Source organism: Meriones unguiculatus, chromosome 6 (genome assembly GCF_030254825.1).
Source record: "Meriones unguiculatus strain TT.TT164.6M chromosome 6, Bangor_MerUng_6.1, whole genome shotgun sequence".
NCBI lineage: Eukaryota > Metazoa > Chordata > Mammalia > Rodentia > Muridae > Meriones > Meriones unguiculatus.
Genome location: NC_083354.1, coordinates 108,056,935 through 108,080,935, shown reverse-complemented (window position 1 = coordinate 108,080,935; position 24,001 = coordinate 108,056,935). Strand labels below are relative to the sequence as shown.

The 24,001-nt window shown below is 39.9% G+C and overlaps 1 protein-coding gene across 11 annotated transcripts in view; it reads right to left on the bottom strand.

Moving 5' to 3' along the window:
- Stau2 (staufen double-stranded RNA binding protein 2) overlaps positions 1-24,001 on the bottom strand; it is a 240,264-nt gene that overhangs the window by 164,755 nt on the left and 51,508 nt on the right. For 9 of the 11 annotated variants that reach the window (XM_060385825.1, XM_060385818.1, XM_060385822.1 and 6 more), the window contains 2 exons: positions 18,715-18,874; positions 12,217-12,352 (listed from right to left, as the gene is read on the bottom strand). In XM_060385825.1, the coding sequence (XP_060241808.1) occupies positions 12,217-12,352; positions 18,715-18,874 (296 nt within the window). Of the gene's footprint in view, positions 1-12,216; positions 12,353-18,714; positions 18,875-19,993; positions 20,134-24,001 lie in introns of those variants that run through there. The other 2 variants (XM_060385817.1, XM_060385821.1) reach the window with 2 other exon arrangements.

Sequence of the window (24,001 nt, the reverse complement as noted above, 5' to 3'; positions counted from 1 at the left end):
AAAATATGATTCTGTTTTTTGTATTATTTTAAGATGTGGAAACTTAAATTATGGGGTGACAGGGAAAGGAGCAGTGCTTGGTTGTCTTTTGAGCAGCAGTTTGCCAAAACCCAACTTAAAAATGTGGTTACTGGAAACCCTCGCCCAGGAGTCGGTTCATGCCATAACTGAAGCGATTCTTCTTTTCACGGTGCCACTATTTCCTACATAATAAACTCTTAAGACACTGTCATCTGCAAAATAACAACTGAACCGAAGCTATGAATTCTAAGGTGGTATATCCTTAGTAATTAGAAAATGGGAGGCAACAGAAAGACAGAAAACTTATTTCATTATACATTTCGATGTCATAAATCTTACACAGAATTAAACTCACTCTATGTAACTTTGCTAATTGAAGTTATTAGTTACTTTTATGCCAAACTCAGAACTCCATTAACCTTCAGTGTGATTTAATATTAAAATGTGGCCACAGGAGTACTGGCTTTTTCGCAGTTAATCATGCTCCATATGGTAATACCAAAACATCAAGACTGCCGAAGGGCAGAATCAGAAAACTGTGTTTAGTTATATCTTACCTTTCATTAGTTGTAGCTTATTTTTTCTGCTTTTTAAGCAAAATTTATTATGAAAAATACCTTGCAAATAAAAATATGTTATAGCCCAAAATAAACCAGACCCAAAGCCTGTACATCTCAAGAACTTCTATACAGGCAAAAAAGCCATCCTGACTCTTGCCTTCAAGCAGGTGTTAAGCAAATTACAGGCTCAAGCATCCCCAAGCCTGCTCCTCATCATCCATCATCTGTGCTCATTCCATCACCAAGCTATGCCCACTGGTTTACTTTACCACTGATCAGAATTACGCAGTTACTTTCTCTGGTACAACACTTAATAACATTCAAAAAAGCTCAAAATCTTTGAAACACAATCTGAAATTTCTTCTTATCTCTAATACAGGTTAGATAAACATCTCTTCAGGAACATAGGGAACTTCTAATAAACTTTCAGATAAACACTCCTCCAGAGAGACAGAATCAGATACCTACCACAGCACCTAAACCAATATATTGTTGTTGTTGTTTTTAATTTTGCTTCTAATCTCTCACAAAAATCTCATTATGTTTTGTTTTGGTTTCATTTTTGAGACAGGGTTTCTCTGTGTAGCCCTGACTGGCCTGGACTTGCTCTGTAGACCAGGCTGGCCTCGAACTCAAAGAGCTCTGCCTGCCTCTGCCTCCCAAGTGCTGGGATTACAGGCATGCACTGATGCAGCCATAATCACTATGACACTTCTATTGCTTCCCTATGTGAATGTGGCCAAGTCTCCTCCCACATAAAAACATTGATTTCTCCTCTCCCCTCCCCATGCTCTGAAGAGAGTAACTAACTTCTGTAGGACAGGCCTGCAGGATCTAGCCACGGCGTGCACCCCCTCTCCAGCAATCTTCTGACACTCCTGCTCCTCTTTGTTTACCTACTTCAGCAACAGGGGTAAGCAGAGGTGACACTAGGCGGTATGGGGGAGGGACGATGTCAGGGTAGGAGATAGTGGAATGCCATTTGAAAGAGGTTATCATGAAAAGCAAGTCTGAAATGGTTACATTAGGTCAGACAAAAAAAAAATACTACTAAAATGGGAGTGCCACTGACTTTTTTGGAAAATGCCATGATGTAGCTAGAGTGAAACAACCTTGGAAAGGTTGAATCCAGCTGCTATAGCCTTGACCCAAGAACTGCAGTGAACCAGTAAGGGTATACCAGCCTAGTGCTGGATAAGCCAAATAGGTGCTGGCAGTCAGTGGGGTGACAGATCACCCTGACATCTGCTACGGTGAAATGGTGGGTTAGATAGAGAACGAGATCTGGAGGGGTAGACAGCCTTGTAGGATACTGTTCATGTAGTCAGCTCCCATCCTTACCTCCATACGCTGTATCAGCCCTGGGGTAGTCCCTTATGTCAAACACACACTTGACATTTCCTCCCGGACGTTTTACAAGCTAGATTTTCCACCCCAGCAAATGGCATCCTCTACCCACTACCAAAAGCTAGAGACCTGAAAGCTGTGCGATTCCACCTAATCACTCTCCCACGAGGCCAACCCCGCACACTGCGGGTAGATGGTGAGGTTTGAATAGCTCATGCTGTTCCCAGTTAGCCTCCCTGAGTCTCTGCCTCCTGCCTCAGTTTCTCAGCGACTGCTCCAGAGCCATGCCCTCCTGCCTGCTGCCATGCTCCTTGCCATGCTGGTCATGGACTCTAATCCCCTGGGACCACGAGCCACCAAATTAAATGCCTTCTTCCTGTAAGTTGCCTTGGCCATGGTATTTTGTCATGGAAAGAAAACAGTACCTAAGAGACAGCAGGTACAGATTTTAAAAAAAAAAAAGTCTATGTAGTCTCCAGCAGTATGTACTGATTGAAGCAGGGGAACCACGGAATCCTACCAAGCAGGACCAATTCCCAAATAGCTTTATTTTTATGTTCTGTGAACTTTTTTGTGTTTGAAATCTTCCATAGGTTTGATATCTGTGCTAATATTTATTTCATGACTAATGACTAACAACAAAATCCATAATAAAAATAACAAAAATTACAGTATATCACCACAGTGGAGTATCATATAAATTTATCAAAGGAATGTGTATTACTGACATGGAAATTATTATAATACATTTTGAATTGAAAAGGAAATTATATGAGTTTCACATATCTACATACTCACACACTGAGTATGTAGATAGAGCCAGGCATGTTGGTGCATGCCTTTAGTCCAGCACTCAGGAGACAAAGGCAGGAGGGTCTCCAAGTTCCAGACAAGCCTGTTCTACAGAGTAAGTTCCTGGACAGCTATACAGAGAAACAGTATCTCAAGATACATGGATGGATGGATGGATGGATGGATGGATAGATAGATAGATAGATAGATATTTCAGTATCTGCTCCTTTAGTAGGTAAGACTGTAGATAATTATAGATAGATAGATAGATAGATAGATAGATAGATATTTCAGTATCTGCTCCTTTAGTAGGTAAGACTGTAGATAATTACTTAATCCAAAAGTTCATATCAGCCTGTCCCCAAAGCAGAGAAAACAAGGAGTCAAGAGGGAAAAATGATATGGTACTCAGAGAGCTGAGAGATGATTACAACTAGACTATATAAGTGAGAGGAAAGGAAATTAATACCTTTCTTCATCTTTGTTCTCAGCATGGTTGATGTATTCAATAAATACCCAATATACAATTTTCTTTGAGCTTTTTACCTGTGCTTTTAAGATTATCATATTTCTTTACATTTATGTTTTCTTACATGTAATTGGTTATATTCTAAGTCTCTAAATAGGGTTGGGCTTGAGATTTTGTTTTCACAATATAAAGTTTTAAAATATTCATGTTTTAGTTATGCATGTGTGTGTATGTAGGTGTGTGTGTGTGTGTGTATGTAGGTGTGTACATATGGATGCAGGTGCCCAGAGAGCTCAGAGCTGTCAAAGTCCCCTGGAGCTGGACTTACTGACAATTGTGAGCTGACTGACATGCAACATCCCTCAGGTATAGTATGTGGTTTTAACTACTATTCCATCTCTCCACTAACATTCAGTGGGATTTCACACTGAAGGTTAAGGGAGTTCTAAGTTTGGCATAAAAGTAACAAAATAACTTCGATAAGTAAAGCTGCAGAGAGTGAGTTTAATTCTGTGTAAGACTTATGACATGAATATACAGTGAAATAACAATTTTCTGTCTTTCTTTTCCTAACCCATAAGATGAGCTTTTTGATGAAGCTTACCTACTGTGTGCTCTTACAGATATCTGTAGGAAGGAAAAGCTTTGTAACATTCTCTAAATTTGTCTTCTAATTCGTTATGCCAGTAAACAACTTACAGTACAGACCTGGAATGAACCTTCCCCAGCTTTACCAAGCCCTACTGTGTCTGGAGGTGAGCTGGCAGAAGAAAGCAAAAGGGCCATAATAATGCTGCCCAGCTTTTACTGAAAACTTTCTAATGAAAGGTTTAATTTTACCTAAAAACATTCAATTTACCTAAATGACACGAATATTAAGCCAGTAACTCAAAGCATGCAAACACTGTGGAAGCCGAGTCCAAAGATAAAGTCATGCTGCCCTCTAATGGCTCAGGGCAAATAGTTGCATCTGAACCGTTCCCGGAAGGTGGTAAATAGAAACGCCGTATTAAACGCCAGAGAAAAGCTCACAAGATTAGCTCTGACTGCTCTCTCCGTGTCAAGGTTCTTTTTTATGGCAGACTTCCAACCACATGTGTCCATGAGCGCTTAACTCAACACAAAAGTACACAACATGGCTGTGTAGGTTGCGGCAGCTTTTCCAACTCATCTGTCCAACTAAATGTTTGGCAACAGCACTCAAACTCAGATGTTCAGGCTACATCAAGACTTTAGAAAACCACACACGTTCTTTTCCATGTTGTGTATGTACGGTATGCGTTGTGTGTGCACACACGGATATGCAGATGTGCATGTGTGTGGAAGGAGGCAAAGGCCATCTGGGCTGACAGTGGGTGTCTTTGCGGATCCTTCTCCACCTCAGTAATTGAGGTAGGGTGTCTCATTGAGCCCCAAGCTGGAATCCACCTGTCTCTCCACCTTGCCAGCGCTGGGTTAGATACACCCACCAAGCCTGGCTGCAACTTCTGTAGTGGGGATCCAACTCCTCATGCACACCAAAAAAGCCTTTTACCAACTGACCAACCAGGGTCATCAAAGCTCCTGAGAAGACCCAGAAGCAAACACTTTTAGCTCTGCACGGAGTGACTTGGATGATACTTCTCCAACAGTGCGTTAGAGCTGAGGAGCACAGAGGCAGACGCCTAGAGCAGGGGGCGTAGCTGCGGGCAATGATGTCTGATAAATGGGAACGGCCATCTAAATTCCTCTGATAACTAATAATTTTGAACATGTTTCCTTGTTCTTATCAGTCATTCCTGTCTTTTCCTTCAAGACAATCTAATCCAGTATTTGTCCATTTTTGCTAATTTCCTGTCATAGAGTTCAACATTTCTTTATACATTCTGGACACAAGTTATGGTTCAAAACAGATATTGCAAATGATCCTCTTTTTTCCTTAGAGACTATAATATGTACTCTTTACGCTCTTTTTTAGTAGGAGCAATTACGTTACAGCTTTCAATGCACAGGTTATGCACATATTTCGTTAGTTTTACGTCTAAATAAACGCTTTACATGCTTGGAACTGCCCTTTTGCTCATGACTACTAAACAGAGCTACCATTGAGGGTTTTGGTGTCCTGCTCTTATATCCTCTGACCTTACTAAACTCCCTCATTCTAATAGCTCTTGGTTTTAATGTCTTAGAACTTTCTACACACAGAATCAGTGTTTACATATAAAAACAGCTTTCTTCTTTTCCCCTAATTTTTCTCCCCTCTTATTTCTTATTGTATGTTCAAGAGTTCAAGTGTAAAAGAAATTGAAGTGATTAACAGCATACAACACCATCTTGGTCCTGATCACACAAAGAATGTATCTCGTCCAGTACTTTTCAATCTGTGGGTCATGACCCCTTTGGGGGTCAAAGGACCCTTTCATAGGAGCCACCTCAAGACCATCAGAAAACATAGATATTTACATTATGATTCATAACAGTAGCAAAATTATAGATATGAAGTACCAAGTTTGTGGTTGGGGGTCACCACAACATAAGGAACTGTACTAAAGGGTCCTATCATCAGGAAGGTTGAGACCCACTGCTCTAGTCTACTGGCATAAAGCACAATGGCAGCTAGAGACAGTGTAGAGAAGCCCCTACCTTCTATTCCCAGTCTGCTACATCTATACCATGGATAAGTGCTGCCTTCTCAAGTGCTTTTCCCTCATCTAATGAAATGCTCATATAGTTTTCCTCCATTTAATTAATACGGCTGATTATTCTTATTACTATACTAAACTAATCTTGTTTTCCTGGAACGAGCTTCACTTAATTGCGGTATATTGCATTAAATTTTAGCTAAATTTACCTTGCTAATATTTCTTAAAGACCTTTTTAATATCTTTGGCCATATAGGTTATTAAAGTCATTCTTCTTCATTCTTGCTTTGGCAATGATTCTCTTCTCTGGCTTACCAATATTTTTCCATATTTTAATGGGTCTCGGTTATTTAGATTTATTTCTCCTCACTAAGAGTTGAACACTGCAGACCTACATAAAGGCGTGAGAAAAATGCTTCTTAATGCACTTTTCAGTTTCCTCTCACTTCTAGATACATCCTATTGGGTGCGGTCCTTATGAAGAAACATGACTTTGATAGTGGTCATGAGTGTTATGTGTAAGACATGCTATATAAAGGGAATATGTTCCCCAAACCAAGGGCTACAGTACAGCAAATGCAGTCATCCTTAACCATTAGAACACTGCCTGCTTTTCAGGTATTCTGAAAATGCTTATTCCATTTATCCAAAGAGTTTAAAGCTGTTTACTTGAATTTTTCTATAAGATTAAATCATACGAAACCAACATATCAATAAGCCAAAACTGTTTGAACGCTGGTAGTTTCATATAGTTCAACCTTTCATTCATAAGTCAGCCACTGACCTTGGAATAGTGACTAAAGAGAACACTAGTCTCCACGTGTTAGCAGTACACAAGCACCACCTAGTGGCTGAAACCACAACTGTTCTGCTCTACAGACTTTACGTCACTTAGGAAGCACAGCAAGGATGAGCTTTTTAAAAAAAAAAAAAAAAAAAAAAAAAATTCAGGCAAAGAAAAAACACAAGAGCAAGAAAAGAGAAATAAAAACAATCAAAAGTCAAGCCCTGTATCCAACTTGCCTGAAGCCTGCCCAATAAATGTCCCAGTTACATAGGGCAAACATTTGATCCTCATTCAGTCTGAGTAGTGGCCCTTTCAAAATCTGTGACAGAGGAGCAAGGGGGCTGAGAGGCCATCTGCCAAACAATAATACCTGTTCATGTGTAAACAGACAATACCATCAACTATTGACAGGACATCTAATTTAAGTCATTCTATTCTTTCCACATAATCTATTGATAAAAAGATGGCAACAGAGCCAGGTAGACTGATCAGCAAGTAAAGGTGCCTACTGCCAAACAAGCCTGATTCCAAACATCCACATGATAAAAGGAAAAAAGCACTGACTCCTGTTGTTGTCGTCCTTTGACCTCCACACATGCATGATGGCATAACTGCACTACACACACACACACACGAGAGAAAGAGAGAGAGAGAGAGAGAGAATGTCTGTGCTGTTCTTTAACCTTCCCTTAGGTGTACAGTCTTTTGACACTACAATAGGACGTTTTTATCTACAAACATGTTGAGCCAAATTCATCACTATCCCAGGACACACACACATATGGGGTGGAGGCTGGGCATCCCTACTCAGTTTGTCACTTATATGTTAAATGCTTTCTAGTTGTAGCATAGCAATTAGGGCCTCAGACAAGCAAAAGCACAACACAAGACACAGCCACTGCCAAGCATCTTGGGTGTTTACAGGAGACAGGCGTTCCAGAACCCAGCCTGAATCACAGAGTAGTACAGGAGTAAACAGATGAAATAACATTCTGCTCACATCTCTAGACTCAAGTGGAGAAAGTTCATGAGCAAAGAACAAAGAAAATCATAGTATGGCCAACAGCTAATCATTATTAATGTTACCTTAAGTAGTAACTGAGAAAAGTTTTCAAATGTGCCCCTAAAGGATCTGTTTCTTGGTTAACCACAGTCCCTGTTTTAAACAGCTACCAGTTAGTCCGGCATCTGCCAACACTGAGCTGCCTCTCACTTTGTGCTCCACACTTCCCAGAGCAGCTTCCAGCTTTAGTTGTCCTCAGCAAATTAAGGTCACCTGTGAAATCAGTTTTCAGAGCGTATTGAGCAATGATGCCTTTTTGAGGAAGCGTTCCAGCTGAAAATGGCTTGGCAGCTTGGGCTCTCGGCTATGATCTTTGTTGTAAGCAGAAAACCATGAAGACTGCAGACATCTGAAGGAAAGGACTCCGGACACAAGGAGCCCTTCAGAGAATATGTAGGTACAATTCCTGTGCCCTCTGGCTTACACAAATCAGATCTCAGAATTAAAAAGGGAGAATGCTAACATCTAGAAAAGAAAGTAAACGAAACCATGTCATATGACCCTTGCCCCTCCTGGCACCTCCTGCCCCTCCTCCTCACCTCCTCTGCTACAGACACTCTGCTGGTCAAGGTAGCCACAAGCCAGGCATCTGCCTCCCTGCTTCCATTCACATGGTCGTGTGTTTGTCCCTGTCTCCCCAACCCATCCCCAGCCCGCTTCTTTAGATCTTTGTCAAGTGGCACCTCCTCAGGGACTAGACCCCTCTTTCTGACTGCCAAGCACCAGGATTATCATGATAATTTAGCTTTGGTGCCAGGCTGCTTCATTTGAAAATAAAAAAATTCACTAGTCAAAATCTTAGTAAATAACCAAAGATATCAAAATACCAAAAAAAAAAAAAAAAAAAAGTTAAAACAAGACAAGACGATCATGAACCTACTCATTACATTTCAATAAAAAGAAAATGTCTTAGGCTGGCCACTATGGAAACATGCACAGAAGTTCTTCAAAAGACAAACACACAATTGTCAATACCATTCCTGCATATATACCCAAAGACATGTAAGTCAACAAAGCACACTCCTGCACATCCATGATGCACAATAACCAAGCTACTGAGCCAGCCTGATGAGAAAATGAGGTGTGTATACACAATGGAGTTTTATGTGTCTATAAAAAAGAACACATTTACATCTCTCACAGGAAAATGGAAGGAACAGGAGATCATCGTGCTATACAAAATAAGCTAGAATTGGAAATACATATGACATGTTTACTCTCACATGCAGAATCTGTCATCTCTTAGGCCATAACATAGGCAGGATACTCTTTGGGAAAAGAAATGAGGTCAGTAGGAGGTGCAAGAGGGATAAGAAAGAGTAGTGATTAAATTAAATTATATACAGCTATAAAAATATCACAATGAAATCTGCTATTTTGTACAATTAGCATTCACTATTAAAATAGTGTATAAAAAGGGAAAAATATAAGCATCACATGGTGTCACATGCCTATAATCTTGGCAGATTAGAAAGCCACCCTACACTACATGCAGAGTACAAGGTCAAATTATATAATATTGCAGAACTGTCTCAACCTTCTCCCCAAATCTAGATAAATAAAAAAGTGGGGAAATTAAAAATGAAATATATTACCCATATAAAATGGACTGAGTGTTCCTTGCTCATCTCTACTGTACTGAAGTAGACAAGCTTTAAGTATATAAGGGAACCACAGACTAAAGAAAGATCAACAGATACCTATCATGAAAAAGAGGGTGGAGATAGAGCAATTGTACTGCACACTGAGCTGAAAGCCAGGAAGCCTGCGTGGGATGTTGCAGTGAGAAACAGAGATGCTGAGAGAAGGCCAGGCCTAGAGTGAGAGAAAATGACAGGGAAGCAGAAGAGCTGAGGGTTTAAGCCAAGTAGGGAAGGGCGATGGGAAGTGCTCGGGAAGTATTGTCCAAGTAGGGACTGAGTTAGAAACCATCCCATACAGGCCGCCTTCAGGAGGGTGAGGAGCCCACACGGAGCAGATATCAAAGGACAGCAGGGAACCTTCCATGCAGAAGTATGTCCTTCCTAGTATAAAATAAGATACACGAGAGGGGCGAGCGGGGGGAACCTCAAACACCCTGCACAGTCAATCCTGTAAAAGCTAATCAGAACTGGAAGAGGACTGTTTTAAGTGGAAACCATTCATTTTCTACTAGCAAACAAGATGCTACAAAGTAAGTTACATATAGACTAAGTACTCATATTCTCTACACATATAAATCAGACTATCAGTGAATATGTAAAACCCTAACAAAGCGTTAGCAAATACCTGATCACATATCAAAATTAATTTCTTACACACAATAATGAATTTGTAGGTCAGTTGGTGGTGGTGGCTCAGGCCTTTAACTCTAGCACTCAGGAGGCAGAAGCAGGTAGATCTCTGTGAATTCAAGGACAGCTTGATCTAGGAGAGCCACAACTACACAGAGAAACCATGTCTCAAAAAGCTAAACAAAAGAAAGAGAAAGAGAGAGAAAGAAAGAAAGAAAGAAAGAGAAAGAAAGAAAGAAAGAAAGAAAGAAAGAAAATTTCTTTTTTGAATATCAGCATCAAAAGCTAATAAAACTATAGCAAGACAAAATTAAAAGATAAACTATAGGAAGAAAAATTACAAAATAGACTGAATGTTAATAATGTTAAACAAACATTTGAAAACTATTCAGGAAACGCAATAAAAATAAACAAGTTAAAACTGACAACTAAAAAGATAACTGGCGAACATCTGACAGCAGTCAACACCTCAGAAGCTTTAAATTCCATCTTTTAACTATCACGCAGAGCAATGTATTTCAGATGCAGAACAGTGAAAACAGAAACCATGTTCTCATATGCTATAAAAAATTTAAAGCAAACCTTATTTCATATTTTAGCCCTCTTTACTTGGCTTTCACTTATGTCTTAGACATTTCAAACATGAAGAAAAGTGCACAGAATATTAAAAAATGCTCACTGCAACAATCCAAAAATATTTATATTTACAGAATGATTTTAGAACATTTCTTTAAAAAATGAAAACTGCCAAATCCAAATAAAATACCTTTCTAGATATTTTTTTTCTTCAGAGGTAACAATTAAAATTAGTAAATATCTTTATGACCTGGCTTTTAATAAAAAAAATTAGAACAAACTTTTTATGTAGCTAAGTAATGTATTATTCTTAATTGTAATGCTCCTCCTATGATAATCTACATTCAGAAAATGAATAGAAATATAAACAATATTTGTACATAAATGTAACAAAGATTTCATAATGCTGTTTACCTGCAGTGTTTATCCATAATCCAAGGGAGGAGGGTAGAAAAGAGCTTTGATGATCAACATGAGAGATACAATTATAAAATATACCTTGGCCATATGAGGCATCTTATAGCCAGAAAAAAATGTTTGTCAAAAACTAATAATATAATAAATGGTCACTATAATATATATATATATATTATATATATAATAAAATGGGTGAAAAAAAGCACCATACTACACTCACAGATTAAACACATTAAATGTCTGTGTTCTGATCTGAGTGGTGTTAAAAGCCAGTGAGGCGGACAGATGCATACCTCCATAAGGTCATCGAGAATACAATAAAGGTCTGTGTATTCATTGTACGTGTAAGTGTTGCAGAACAACTCCATTTCAGCTAAATACATTCACACACAAAGAATGATTTAATGTAAGTCAAAACATTTCCAGTGGTCAGTTACAGAATGGCAGGACACTTGTATTTCTTTACCTTTTGGCATTTCCACACTCCCTATAAGGGGTTTTGCATAACTTTTGCAATAGGCCTTATGATGTTTTGAATAAAGATGGTCCCTATGGGCTCACAGGCACTATTAGGAGGTGTGTCTTTGTTGGAGTAGGTGTGGTGGTGGTGGACGTGCCACTGTCTCTTCCTGCTGACTGTGGACCAACATGCAGACCTCTCAGCCACCTCTCCAGCGCCACGCCTGCCTGCACACTGCCATGCTTCCCACCACGACGGTAACGAACTCAGCCTCTGAGCTGTGAGCTGTTTTCCTTTATAACAGTCGCTGTGGTAGTGGTGTCTCTTCATACCAAAAGAAACCGTAACTGAAACAGGGGCCTCATTTTTATTTTGAAATTTCTACCATGCTTACACAGTTACACTTGAACTATCACAACTGTGCTACGTGCAACAAAGATTTAGTGAATCCTTTTCTCCAAGAAAGCTGCTAGAAATCACAAACACTCAAGGCCATTAATGTCGTCAAACAAATGGGGACAGACTCGTGTGAGTGAGGTGGGGGAGTGAGCAAGTCACACGGCAAACCAGCACTGTCAGCTGCGCAGACTTGAAGGGGCCCTGCTGCACAACCCTGAGGCCGGCATGGATGGGTAGGGCAGGTTTCTGAAGTTAGGGGGCTTCGTTTTCGTTCTGTTTTTAACTTCCAATACGCTTGGTGAATTTGGTTTCTCTAAATTCCCCCGGATGTCCAAGGGCAATTGTGTTCACAATGAAAATAGTCTTAGAAGGTCAGAAGCTTCTACCACACGCATAAAACAGTCAGAACAAACCAAAGAAGACATACAAACCTCTGGTTGTACATGCCCCGGAAGTTGTAATTGGCTCTATAATTTGGGAATGGCTTTGGATCTAACGGCCTGTAGATGGCAGGCTCTCCCCTTTTCATAGCCAGCCCATTCAGCTCCACAGTAGGGGTTATACTACCTGTTTAAAAAAAAAAAATAGTAAAGGCACACAAGTGAAACACTTCCACAATAAATCGTACAAGAGATTTCATTTAGTAACCACTGAAGAAGAGTAGAAGGCCCCGCTACATAATTCTCTAATGAAGTATAAACAAAGTTAAAAGAAATAGTTTATGATGGAATCCCTTGTAAGTTGCAGCATTTTCTGTACATTAAAATGAAAAATTCAACTGTGTAGTCATATTATTTAAAACAAAATAAATACAAGATTTTAGGTAACGAGTTTGTATATCACTTTTATAAATAGTTATCCCAGAAAACATGTGTATTTAATCACTAAAAATATCACCTGTTAATATTTTTTATTTATTCTTTGTTAATCAAGCAAATGAACATTAGCAATAATATAGGGCTGGACTAGCAATAATGTAATGCTTGGACTTATCTGATAAAAAACACATTGTTTTCTCTATACTCAATGAAATTTAGTAAATATAAGTGATAATCCATGGGTGATATTTTCAAAACCTAAAATGTCATCTATTCCCAGGAAATACTAAAAAATCAAACCATAACAACAAAAACAGAAAGTGGGACAGCTTGCTTTTACTTTGTTTGCTTGTTTGCTTTTTAACTTAACAAAGCCAGTTTGTATTCCACCCTACCTTTCATCTAAGAAAATGTAATATAAATATTTATTTGCTTTTTTAAGGATAAAGGCAAAGCTTAAAATTTTTTTTACATAATTACAGAAAATTTTCCATCAAAATGGGGGGGGGAACCACTTAAATACAAAGAAAACTGAATCTGTGAACTGAGTTGGTTAACTTACTTTTTAAAATTACTTTTCAAATTAGTCACTATAAGATATCCGTTACATTATTTATCCTGTGTGTAGGTGAGTGAGTGGTGGGTGAGAGCCATGGCACCACACAGGGATCAGAGGACAACACACACAGACTAGTTATCTCCTTCTTCCGGGTGGATCCCAAGAATTTAACTCAAGTTGTCAGGGTTGGTGACAAGTGCCTTTTACCCACCGTACCATCTCACAGGCCCAGATGTGTTCAAACATTTTAATTGATGCAAAATTATACTTACTTAGGGGTATCTTGTGATATTCTGATATTGTTTTTAGCTCTATTAAAGGGACACTCTAATTATCAGTGCTAAATATAAAAAAATTCAAGTATAACTAAGTACACAGTTATACGTAATAATTTTGAATTTCTATATATAGCAAGTGAAAGAGAAAAGGCCACTACTAGTTTTTTTTTTAATTAAAATTTTTTTATTGACTGTGATTTTCACATCACGCACCACACAATTCCACTCATTTCCCCATCCCTTCATATTCACCCTTGCAGCCTCCCCCTCAAAAGAAAAGAGAAGAAGAAACCTCATTGTGGGAGCTGCAGTGTGTCCCACAAGTGTACCCTTTTGTCCACATATCTTTACTTGCAAATGTTGACTGACATCAGTCACGTCATTGGTCTGGCTGAGTCCTTTGGCTTCTGCTACACTAGCAATAGTAGATCCTCACTGGGACTCCTCTTTGATATCCTGTTGTTGCCCTGTGTCATGGAGATCCCATAGCTTTGGATCTGCAGAACTGGCCCCTTCATGTACTCCAGCAGTTCATAGATGGGGTGGACCAAGTCAGAGCCCTGTATCTGGGCCTGGGTAGAAGCTGAGTTGGTTAGCCTGCCAGCTCTCCCATGCCTGTGCCACCAGGACCAGCTCTTCCACTTTGCCCAGGTGAGGGGAAGGGACAGCTCTCCTGCTCTCATGTGCTCAGCAGCTTTCCCACCACCCCTGCTATCAGGGTCAGCTCAACTGTGCTGCCCAGGGGATGTGCAAGGAGGGCTCTCCTGAATACTGCAGCTGGTGAAGGGTGGGGACAGCTCTTCCACACTTACTTTCTCGAAGGCAGGTCTCTGGCATCCACGCCACCAGAGCCAGCTCTCCCATGCTGCCTAGGTGAGGGGGAGGACCAGCACTTCTGAATGTGGTGGTTGCTGAGGGACAGGCCCAGCTCTCTCGCTGCAGGTGAGGAGTGGTGCCAGCTTGGCACAGTGCTTGGACATACATGGCCTCAGACAGCAGCCCAGACCAGTGACATCTCCATGTCCTTTAGTGGTCACACAGAGCCCAGCTGCAGCAGGACCACAGACCCAAGCATGGCTCTCAGCAGCAGCCCAGGCCAAGACTTCACCATGGCCTCAGGTCTGTGGCAGTGCAGGCCACTCAGATCAGTATGTACCCTGGCAGCAGCAAAAACCTTCAGACACTCACATGGTCTTACGTGGCAGCCCAGACCAATGACATCTACATGACCTTTAGTGCTCCCTCAAGGCCACAGACATGAGCACAGACCTCAGATATTTCAGAACCACAAAACCCAATATGGCCCTTGGCAGCAGCCCAAACCCAGACATCAGCATGGCCCCAGGTGCTTGTGCAGGCTCCTCATATCTACCTGTTCCTCACTGCCATTGTGTCTCCAAGTTCCACTTTTCTCCATAGCACACAAACCACTCAGCTTGCTTTCGCTCCCATCTTTCCACCATATACTCCCTCATTCCCTTCTCTCCATCATAGATATACTTCTTCATAGTGGTGCCAGGTGCTTGGGTATTTCTCTTCTGTCTCCTGGAGCCACAGGGGCCAAGCAGCTATAGGGGCAGGTGCTTCCCACTACTAGTTTTTAAGGAATAACAAGCTACTAACACTAGAGCAGCTTTAGAGACAGTTAGAAAAGTTCTGAATAGACTCACCCAACAATTACTTGCTGGAAGATGAACTGATTAACTGACCAACCAAGGCTCCTTGCAGAAATGACTGGCACACAGCCAGGACAAGGAAAGTACAAGATGGACTAGGAGCTCCTTTTTATACTGGAAAGCCAGAAGCACCCAAAGAATGAGAAAATACCAGAAGCTAAGAGTCAACTGAAGGAGACATACTGTCACTGGCAAAACCTGAGATAAGTTTAGGATCAAAATACATAAGAAGGCAGGTGTGTTGGCACACATCTGCACTCTTAACTACTCTAGGAGTGGAGAAGAAGAGGGGGAAGAGCACCTGAGCCCAGTTTTGTGCCATCCCAGCAACATAGTAAGACCCATTTCTTTAAAAACAATCACAGCAATAAAATCCCTATGTAGCCAGGTGGTAGAAAACACGTTTAGCATGTGTGAGGCTCTGGGTCCAATACCAGGCACAAAAAGCAGATGAAGTCATAGGTTTTAATACAAGGGTCTACAATGACAAAAATGAACAAGGAAATGAGGGAAGAGAAATTTTCTTCTTTTGGAGCTAATGCCAGCTAATGAATTAAAAGGAATGTAAATTCAAAATAAACCACTCTACCAGACTTAAGAGTTATCATAGATTCAGACAGAATTAACAATGGATGCTAAATTCAGTAGACAAATGAAATTTTGATGAGGAACAGGATATTTACATATATTTCTATATAGTCTCAAAAATATCACTTCAAATGCTAATTTACTTACTATTTATAAATACAATTGCTGACTAGCTTCATAGTAGAGAAATATAGCAGGCATGCCTTTCACCAGGTGGCCAAAGTCATCATTACCAAGAGAGATCAGTAGCTGTAAGTACTGAGTCCGGTTTTACTTTGGAGACATCCATGTTAAAAATGTAAAAACCATGAGGAAACACCAGACACATTCTACCAAGGAACACTATACAAAATATGTGGTACCCACACTTACCACAAAGGCCAAGGTCCTAAAAGATGGGAAGACTGGATGTGCCAGATGAAAACAGAGGTAGGGAAGATGGTAAGTACCCTAAGCACATGATGTCAGTTACACTAGATCTTTAAAAGACAGTAGTCAAAATATGAGCAGTCTGTGGAGTAAATAACACTACCATCTTACTTTTGATGAGAGACAGCCTATGCACTTAGAAAATACACGTGGAGTCAGGTGCTGTGGATCCCATCTGAGATAGCAGTTACTGTCTATTCATGCAACGGAATGTTACACAGCCATGAAACAGTATCACTTTAAACACAACAGGAATGACTCTCACAAATACCAATGTAAAAAGAAGCTATCAGCAAAGAGTAAGGTGTGATTCCAACAAGCAGTCAACTCATGAGACAGACTCAGGATGGTGTTTCCTACAGTTGATCCACCAGACAAGGAAGTTGCTAAGGCAATGGCAGAGCCTGAGGTAGTATCACACAGAATACCTTTATCCAGCTCTGTGCACATGTCTGCACGTTTGTTTTTTTTTTTTTTTGTCTTCACATATTTAAAAGTTTGGGCAAATATTCTTTTCCTTTCTCCAGCTTACTCCAACACTCCACAATAGAAGGGCATGCCCACTGCGCTCTGAGATTTTTTTTGTCTTGCTTGGAGTCTTACTGAGGTACTCCGTGTTATAAAGCACTGTCCTTTAGGGAACAGCTGACCCACAGCCATCTGCCCTACACTAGAAGCACTGGAGAGCTCCTTCTCTTCCAGACCAAGGCCCACTCCCTAAGCCCTTGTAGGGTGGCACACACATTACTCAATACTCAACAGGCTTTTTAAAATCTGTTTGCTCAAAACTATGGTGGCTGGGCACTGGTGACATGCAACTTTAATTCCAGCACTTGGAAGGCTGAGGCAGGCAGATCTCTGAGTTCGAGGCCAGCCTGGTCTACAGAGCAAGCTCAAGGACAGCCAAGGTTGCACTGAGAAACCTCTCTCAAAACAAACAAACAAACAAAACTAATGGTGCTGACTGCCTAGCTGACCACCTTGCTTTCTTCCTTTTCACCTTGCTTTCTTATTTTCCACATCCAATTCACATGTCAAATGCAATACGCTAACAGGCTCTTTTAAACCACCACAGACATAAATGCCCTACACGCTGGTGTTTGCATCCACTCCCACTCCCATCTTTACTCTTCCTCCTCAGTACTTGCCCGCAGTAACTAAAGTCATCACCACACATACAAACTGTTTTTACTAAACCCATTAACTTGATCCTTACTCCTGAGCCCTTCTCTGTAATAGTATTCCTTCAGTCTAGAATGTTCTCTCCTTTTCCCTGCACCTGGCTAGTCTTCATCCAAAGTCTACATCTTACTTCAGTCAATATGATCATTACTTTTAATAGGAATATCTGCTATTATTTACTTGTCACTTAATGTCTACCCTTAAATTATGTATTTCTGTATAATAGTACTATAAGATCCTCTTACATATGTAACAACATGCTGATCTATTATACACAATCACAACGTTTTTACAAATCACCAAAGTAGGTCTTTACCAGCCTCAACCTGAACAGGTTGGACTTCTTCACAGTTGTAGCAACATGTAGACTTACACAAATTTTCTCAATGAATGTTGCAACGAGCTAACAGAGGCAAAGGGTCTAGTATAGAAAAGCTATGAAATCTGGGAAAGATCCTTGAACAGGGGCAAAGGGTCCACTATGAGAAAATCATGAAGTCAGGAGAAAGTCTTGAAATAGGAGACTATCTACCAAGCACAGTCAGGAAGGAAGTGCCTCTGTGACCTGACTATGAGAACAAGCCTGGGCTAATTAAATAGAGCAGAGTCTCCATTAGCTGGTGTGTGGGCCCCATTTAATTATGAAAAGGCCTAAAACACTACCAGCACTAATTTTAAGGTAAGAATTTATATTGATGGGCTAAAAAAAAAAAAAATGAATGAATAAATAGACACATGGCTGAAATGAACTTATATGAACTTTATTAAGTTGATGTAATCAATTAATGCACTATGACTAAAACAGGTTTGCCTCTTCCCAAAAGATAATTGGACATGTCGTGTTGTTGGTAGTGATACAATCAAACAGCTTACAAAACTGCTATTAGAATCTCAAATTCAGAACTGTCATTGATTTAAGAACATGGATGGCTTTACAGATTTGGGGGGTTCTTAATACACTTCATATGAATGTTCTAAATTACCAGCTGTTTTTCAATTTTTACACAAACAATCAAAATATTTAATTAAATGCCTTTATATTTTGTTTTAAACTAAAAAGAAGTAACTTAATTATTAAAATTCATTACATACACTTTTAACAAGAGAGAAACAATTTCTTTACTTCAGCAGAAACATATTTCCTGCACTTACATCCACATGTGCTTTTGCCAACATTCAAAAAAATGGATTTTTACAGCATGTACTAGATGGACTTTAAAAACAACTGTAATTCTCTTTTTTGCTGCTATCTTCACTGTCATGTGTGTGCATGCATGTGTGTGTGTATGCACATACTATTAATTTTGTGCCTCTATGACTTTCCTGCTATACAAACGTAACACGCAAAGAAGAGTAACACATCAGTTCACAACAGAAAGGAAACAAATCAACACCATACCTGGGTTATTATTGACATTACTTTTGGGTGGTTTCTGAACTGGTTTGGGAAGCGTAGATTCAGTCAAAGCTTTATTTGCAACAGCCTGTTGGGCCTTCTTTATACTGCTTCCTTCGGATTCCCATGTCTGCTCACCAAGACTCAGCTGCACCGAAAACATCTTGGAAAAATCAGATAGACAGAGAAAAACATCAATTTTTTCAGGTACCAAAACTGGTGGTCTAAGAACAAGCGCACACACACATACATTCTCAATATCTCTCTCTCTCTCTCCATAGAACCAAAATCAGAGCAGAAGTATATTAGAGATTGTTGGTAACAATAACAACAACAAAAATCATATTCTATACCTAGTGAAAGGATGTCAGATTATACCAAACTATCTGATCTCATCCAAAGATGTAACAACAGCTCTCTCTATATATATATTTTAAATTGACAAGACCAACACAGAACTCTTTCCAAAATAGAACCACATTGTGAATGTCATTCAAACAGTCCTTAGAAAGTAATACAAATAAGAAAAACTAAAGAGAAGTCAAAAAGGCCATGACGCCCTAACACTCTCATAAACCTGGTGTCTTGAATGTAATCAATGACTCGGGTGTCCTATCAACACTCAGTTCCCACAATGTACATTCAGCCAGCATGAAATCTATCCAGGCTAGCTTCATAAACATTTCTCAAATCTTCCTCATCTTTGTGACAAGGACCCTGCACTGGACCCACCCACTCCTCATGCTTCACTTAGACTCACTGTTTCACCTAAACTCACTGCTGCTAAAACGACCTGTGATGGTTTGAATAAAAAATGACCTCCAGTGAATAACTGGTCCCCAGTTGGTGAAACTGTTTGGGAACTGTTTGGGAAAGATTAGGAGATGTGATTGTGCTACAAAAACGATGTCACTGGGAACAGTCTCTGAGGTTTCCAAAGTATCTCTGCCTTCAGTTTCTGGTTTGAGATGTGAGTTCTCAGCTGCTGCTCCGGCTTCTTGCAGCCTGCTAACTCTACACCACCACCATGGACTATTGTCTCTCTGGAAGCATAAGCTCTTCTTGATTGTGATATTGATTATAGCATTGATTGTAGTACTCCATCATAGCAATAGAAAAGTAACTAATACACGACCTTTCTGCCAGGAGATCTGTTACACACGTATATCCCAGCACTCAGAGAGCTAACACAGGAGGATGTAAAGTTCAAGTCCAGCCGGAGGGACACAGTGAAACACTACCTCAAAATAGAAAACTGAGGTGGCAAGGGTAAATGGCTTACTCTGTAAAGGATTTTCCAGGCAAGTGTAAGCACATGAGTCAGATCCCCAGGAGCCACATAACGGGCTAGGTGTGGCGGCTCATGCCTGACAGACACAGGGCTGCTGGCCAGTGACTTCCAGGTGCAGAGAGAAAACATGTCTCAAAAAGTAAAGTGGATAGAGAAAGACGATAGAGAGAGATAACCAGTGTGAGCCTCTGCTCTTTACATGACACACATATACAAGCACACACAGACACACACACAGACACACACACATGCACGCACAACACACACATACACACACACACATGCATGCACAACACACAATTTCTAAACATAAGTTTAAAAGGAAATAAAAAGGAAACTCTCTAAAATTAAAAAGCTAAGCACCTCATCCTATTCAACCTTCAACTGTCTCCATTTTAGCATGACAAACATTCTGCATGCTCACACATATGCTCACATATATCTTCTCCTTCTGCATCTGACATTGCACCCACATTATATTTCCATTGCGTACAAAATCTTTTTATCTTTAAATGTCCGTATCAAGTTACACAAAAAAATCACAGACCACTTACTACTTTGTACTACTAATTGAAAACTATTTATTAATCATAAAATGTATCTCTGTAGCAAGGTGATCTCTTAGAAAAAATATTTTTCCCCAAAATGTATTTTATTTATACGGGTATTTTACAGATGCCTGCAGAGGTCAGAAGACAGTGTTAGATCCTCTCAAAGTAAAGATAGCTAACGTGTGTGAGCCACCACTAGGGGCTAGGAACTGAACCTGGGTCCTCTGCAAGAATAGCAAATGCTCTTAACCACTGAGCCATCTCTCCAGCCCTAGAAAATACCCTAAGTTATTAAAGTTACTGTGATCAATATCAATACCACCCAACATCATATGCCTCTAGGGAAAACTCATTGAAAAACACACATCAACAGTATTCTACGCTTGGCCAAAATATTTTAACCTGCATCCACTCCTGCAAGAAAGAACCAAGTCTTAATTATAGGACATGCAATAAGACAACTAGCTGAGATTTCAAAAAGGTCAATTTCACTTTAAAAAAAATGCAAGGACATTATTACATATTAAAAGGCATAGGGACATAAGAAATGTGATCCTTAGTTAGATTCTTGTTAGAAATTTTAAAAGAAAAAGCATTTACAGAACAATTGAAGACATTTGCCCACGGACTGTGCTATAGCTTAAATGTATCCCCAACAGTTTATGTGCCAAGAATTTAATGCCCAAAGCAGCAGTTTGGAAATCAGGCCTTAAAGAGGATCACGTCATAAGGAGTCTAGACCATCTCACAGAAGCACTACCTCTGCCAGAGTAGTCCTTACGGAGAGTGGACTTGTAATAAGAGTAACTTATCCCCTCCTGCTCTTTGCATTCTCTTGTCCACCTGGCTCTAAACACAGAGTGATGGAAAAGAAGGTTCTCAATACACAGTCTCTTGATCTGTTTATCACCCAGTCTCTGGCTTTCAGTTATAGTAGCTGAGCAAGCAGACTAATAAAGACTGTATTAAATAGATTAAATCACGGCAGCATTGCAGCTATACATAAAAGGTTATTTAAGCTTAAAAGACAGATGCACATAACTGTTCAGGTATGCAAGGTTATAACTGAACTTTACTTTCAAACTCTCTAAGGAAAAAGCAAAGGTATATTCACATGAAGCAAGAAATAAAGTAATAAGACATACATGAGGGTCACCCTACTGCTCTTTGTGGTATTCTGTAGCTTCTATGTTTAAAAATAGAAATTGAAAACACAGTCATTGAAAATGCACAAACCTTTAATCCCAGCACTGGGAGGAAGAGGTAAGCAGTCTCTGTAAATTTGAGGCCATCCTGGTCTACAAACTGAGTTCCAGGACAGCCAGGGATACATAGTGAGACCCCGTTTAAAATAAATAAATATGTGTACATATTTGCTTAAAGTGATTATCTTTCTTTCATTATGATTCAATTTAATGTTTGTGAGGCTGGAGAGATGTTTCAAACAGTTAGGCTATCTCCTCTTGCCTCCTGCAGAGAACTCAGGTTTGGTACCCAGCAACCATGTGGCAGCTTTCAACCGTCTCTAACTCCACTTCCGGCAGATCTGACATTCTCTTCTGACCTCTGAGAGCACCAAGCATATGTACACAGTTTATTTTCATTGATGTAGGCCAAACACTGATGCGCATAAATTAAAAATAAATCTCAGCCGGGTGGTGGCAGCAGCTGCGCACGCCTTTAGTCCCAGCGCTTGAGAAGCAGAAGCAGGCAGATTTCTGATTTCTTCAAGACCAGCCTGGTATACAGAGTGAGTTCCAGGACAGCCAGGACTACATACAGAAACCCTGTCTTGAAAAACAAAATTAAGTAATTAACTAAATCTGTATTTAAAATTTATACTTAAAACATTATCTTTATTACGTTCAGCCTGATTTTAAAATAAGATTCATCAATGATTTGCTTCTTTTCCAAATTTTGATATGTAACAAAAAATGGTGACATGAAAGTAAGTTTATGTACCACATGTATGTCATATGTATTATATATTTACATATGATATTCAGATACATGTCTCAAAGGCTTAGAAACAGAGGTACACAGGTGAATATCAGACCCTGAAATTCTGTCTCCAACATGAACTCTCCAGACTACACCCATAATCATTCAACGACCCACTGGGCATCTCCACAAACTGAAGAGGAATCAAACAAAACATTATTTTTTCCATTCTATCCCCCTCACCATTTCATATTCTAGAATGTCCCTTCCATTATTCTCCCAGTAATTCCAGTTCAAAAATTAAGTAGCTTCTTTATCTTTCCTTATATATCCAGCTATTCAAGAAGAAATCTACCAAGTCAGTGGTATCTATGGAAATAAAACAGAGACTTTGAAAAGCACATACAAAAATATATCTTCTACGGACTGGATATTTATGTTCCCTCCTCTCATTCCTATATTGAAACCCTAACACTGGACAAAATAGTACCAGGGAGGATTCTGGGAGATAAATAAAGCCATAGAGTTGTGGTCTCCATTACAGAACTAGTTTTATAAAAGAACCTGAACTGTGTGAGGATATGGCAAGAAGGCAACATCTTTGAGCCAGAAATAGGCCCTGATCAGGAAAATAATTACTGGCACCCAAATCAAATTACTTCCCAGAGTCTAGAACCATGAAAAATAGGACTCTCACTTAACCTATGTAGTCACTGGTTCTCTGTTAAGGCAGGCTAAGTGAAAACAGTTTGGAAAACTTACTAAACAGAGCCAGAAAAGAGAACAAAAATCACTTAAAGAAATATGACTAGAAATATTACTTTGCTGGAAGATACAAAATATATGTGGTATTTTAAATGAGAAAACCCCCATAAGCTCATATATTTGAATGCTTGGTCCTGGTTGGTAGAAATGTTTGGGAAGGATTGGGAGGTGTGGCCTTGTTGGAGCAGGTATGTCACTGGAGGTGGGCTTTGAGGTTTCAAAAGCTCAGGCCATTCCCAGTTAACTCTCTCTGTGGCCCCTGTCTGTGGATCACATGTAAACTACTACAGCTACTGCTCCAGGGCCTGCCTGCTGCCAGGCCCCCACTATGATCTTAGACTTATAACCCTCTGTAACCCCAAACCCCCAAATTAAATGCTTCCTTTTATAAATTGCCTTGGTCCTGGTATTTTGTTGCGACAATAGAAAAGTTACTAAGACAAAGCTGGTACCAGAAGTGGGGTACAGCTGTGAAATCCTGACCATGCTGGGTTTTGTGGAAGACAAAGAAAGAGGTTAAACACTCTAAGTGGGGCTTAATGGGCCAATCTAAAAGGAGCCCGAAAGACAACAGTGCTGAGAGCAAGGTGGACTATGGAAGCTCAAGAGGTTTCAGAGGACAATATTAGCAAATGGGCTGGAAATCATTCTTGTGATATTTTGCCAAAGAACATGTCTGGTTTTTGACCTTGTCTAATAATCTGACTGAAGCTAAACTGAAGAGCTTTGAATTAATTTCACT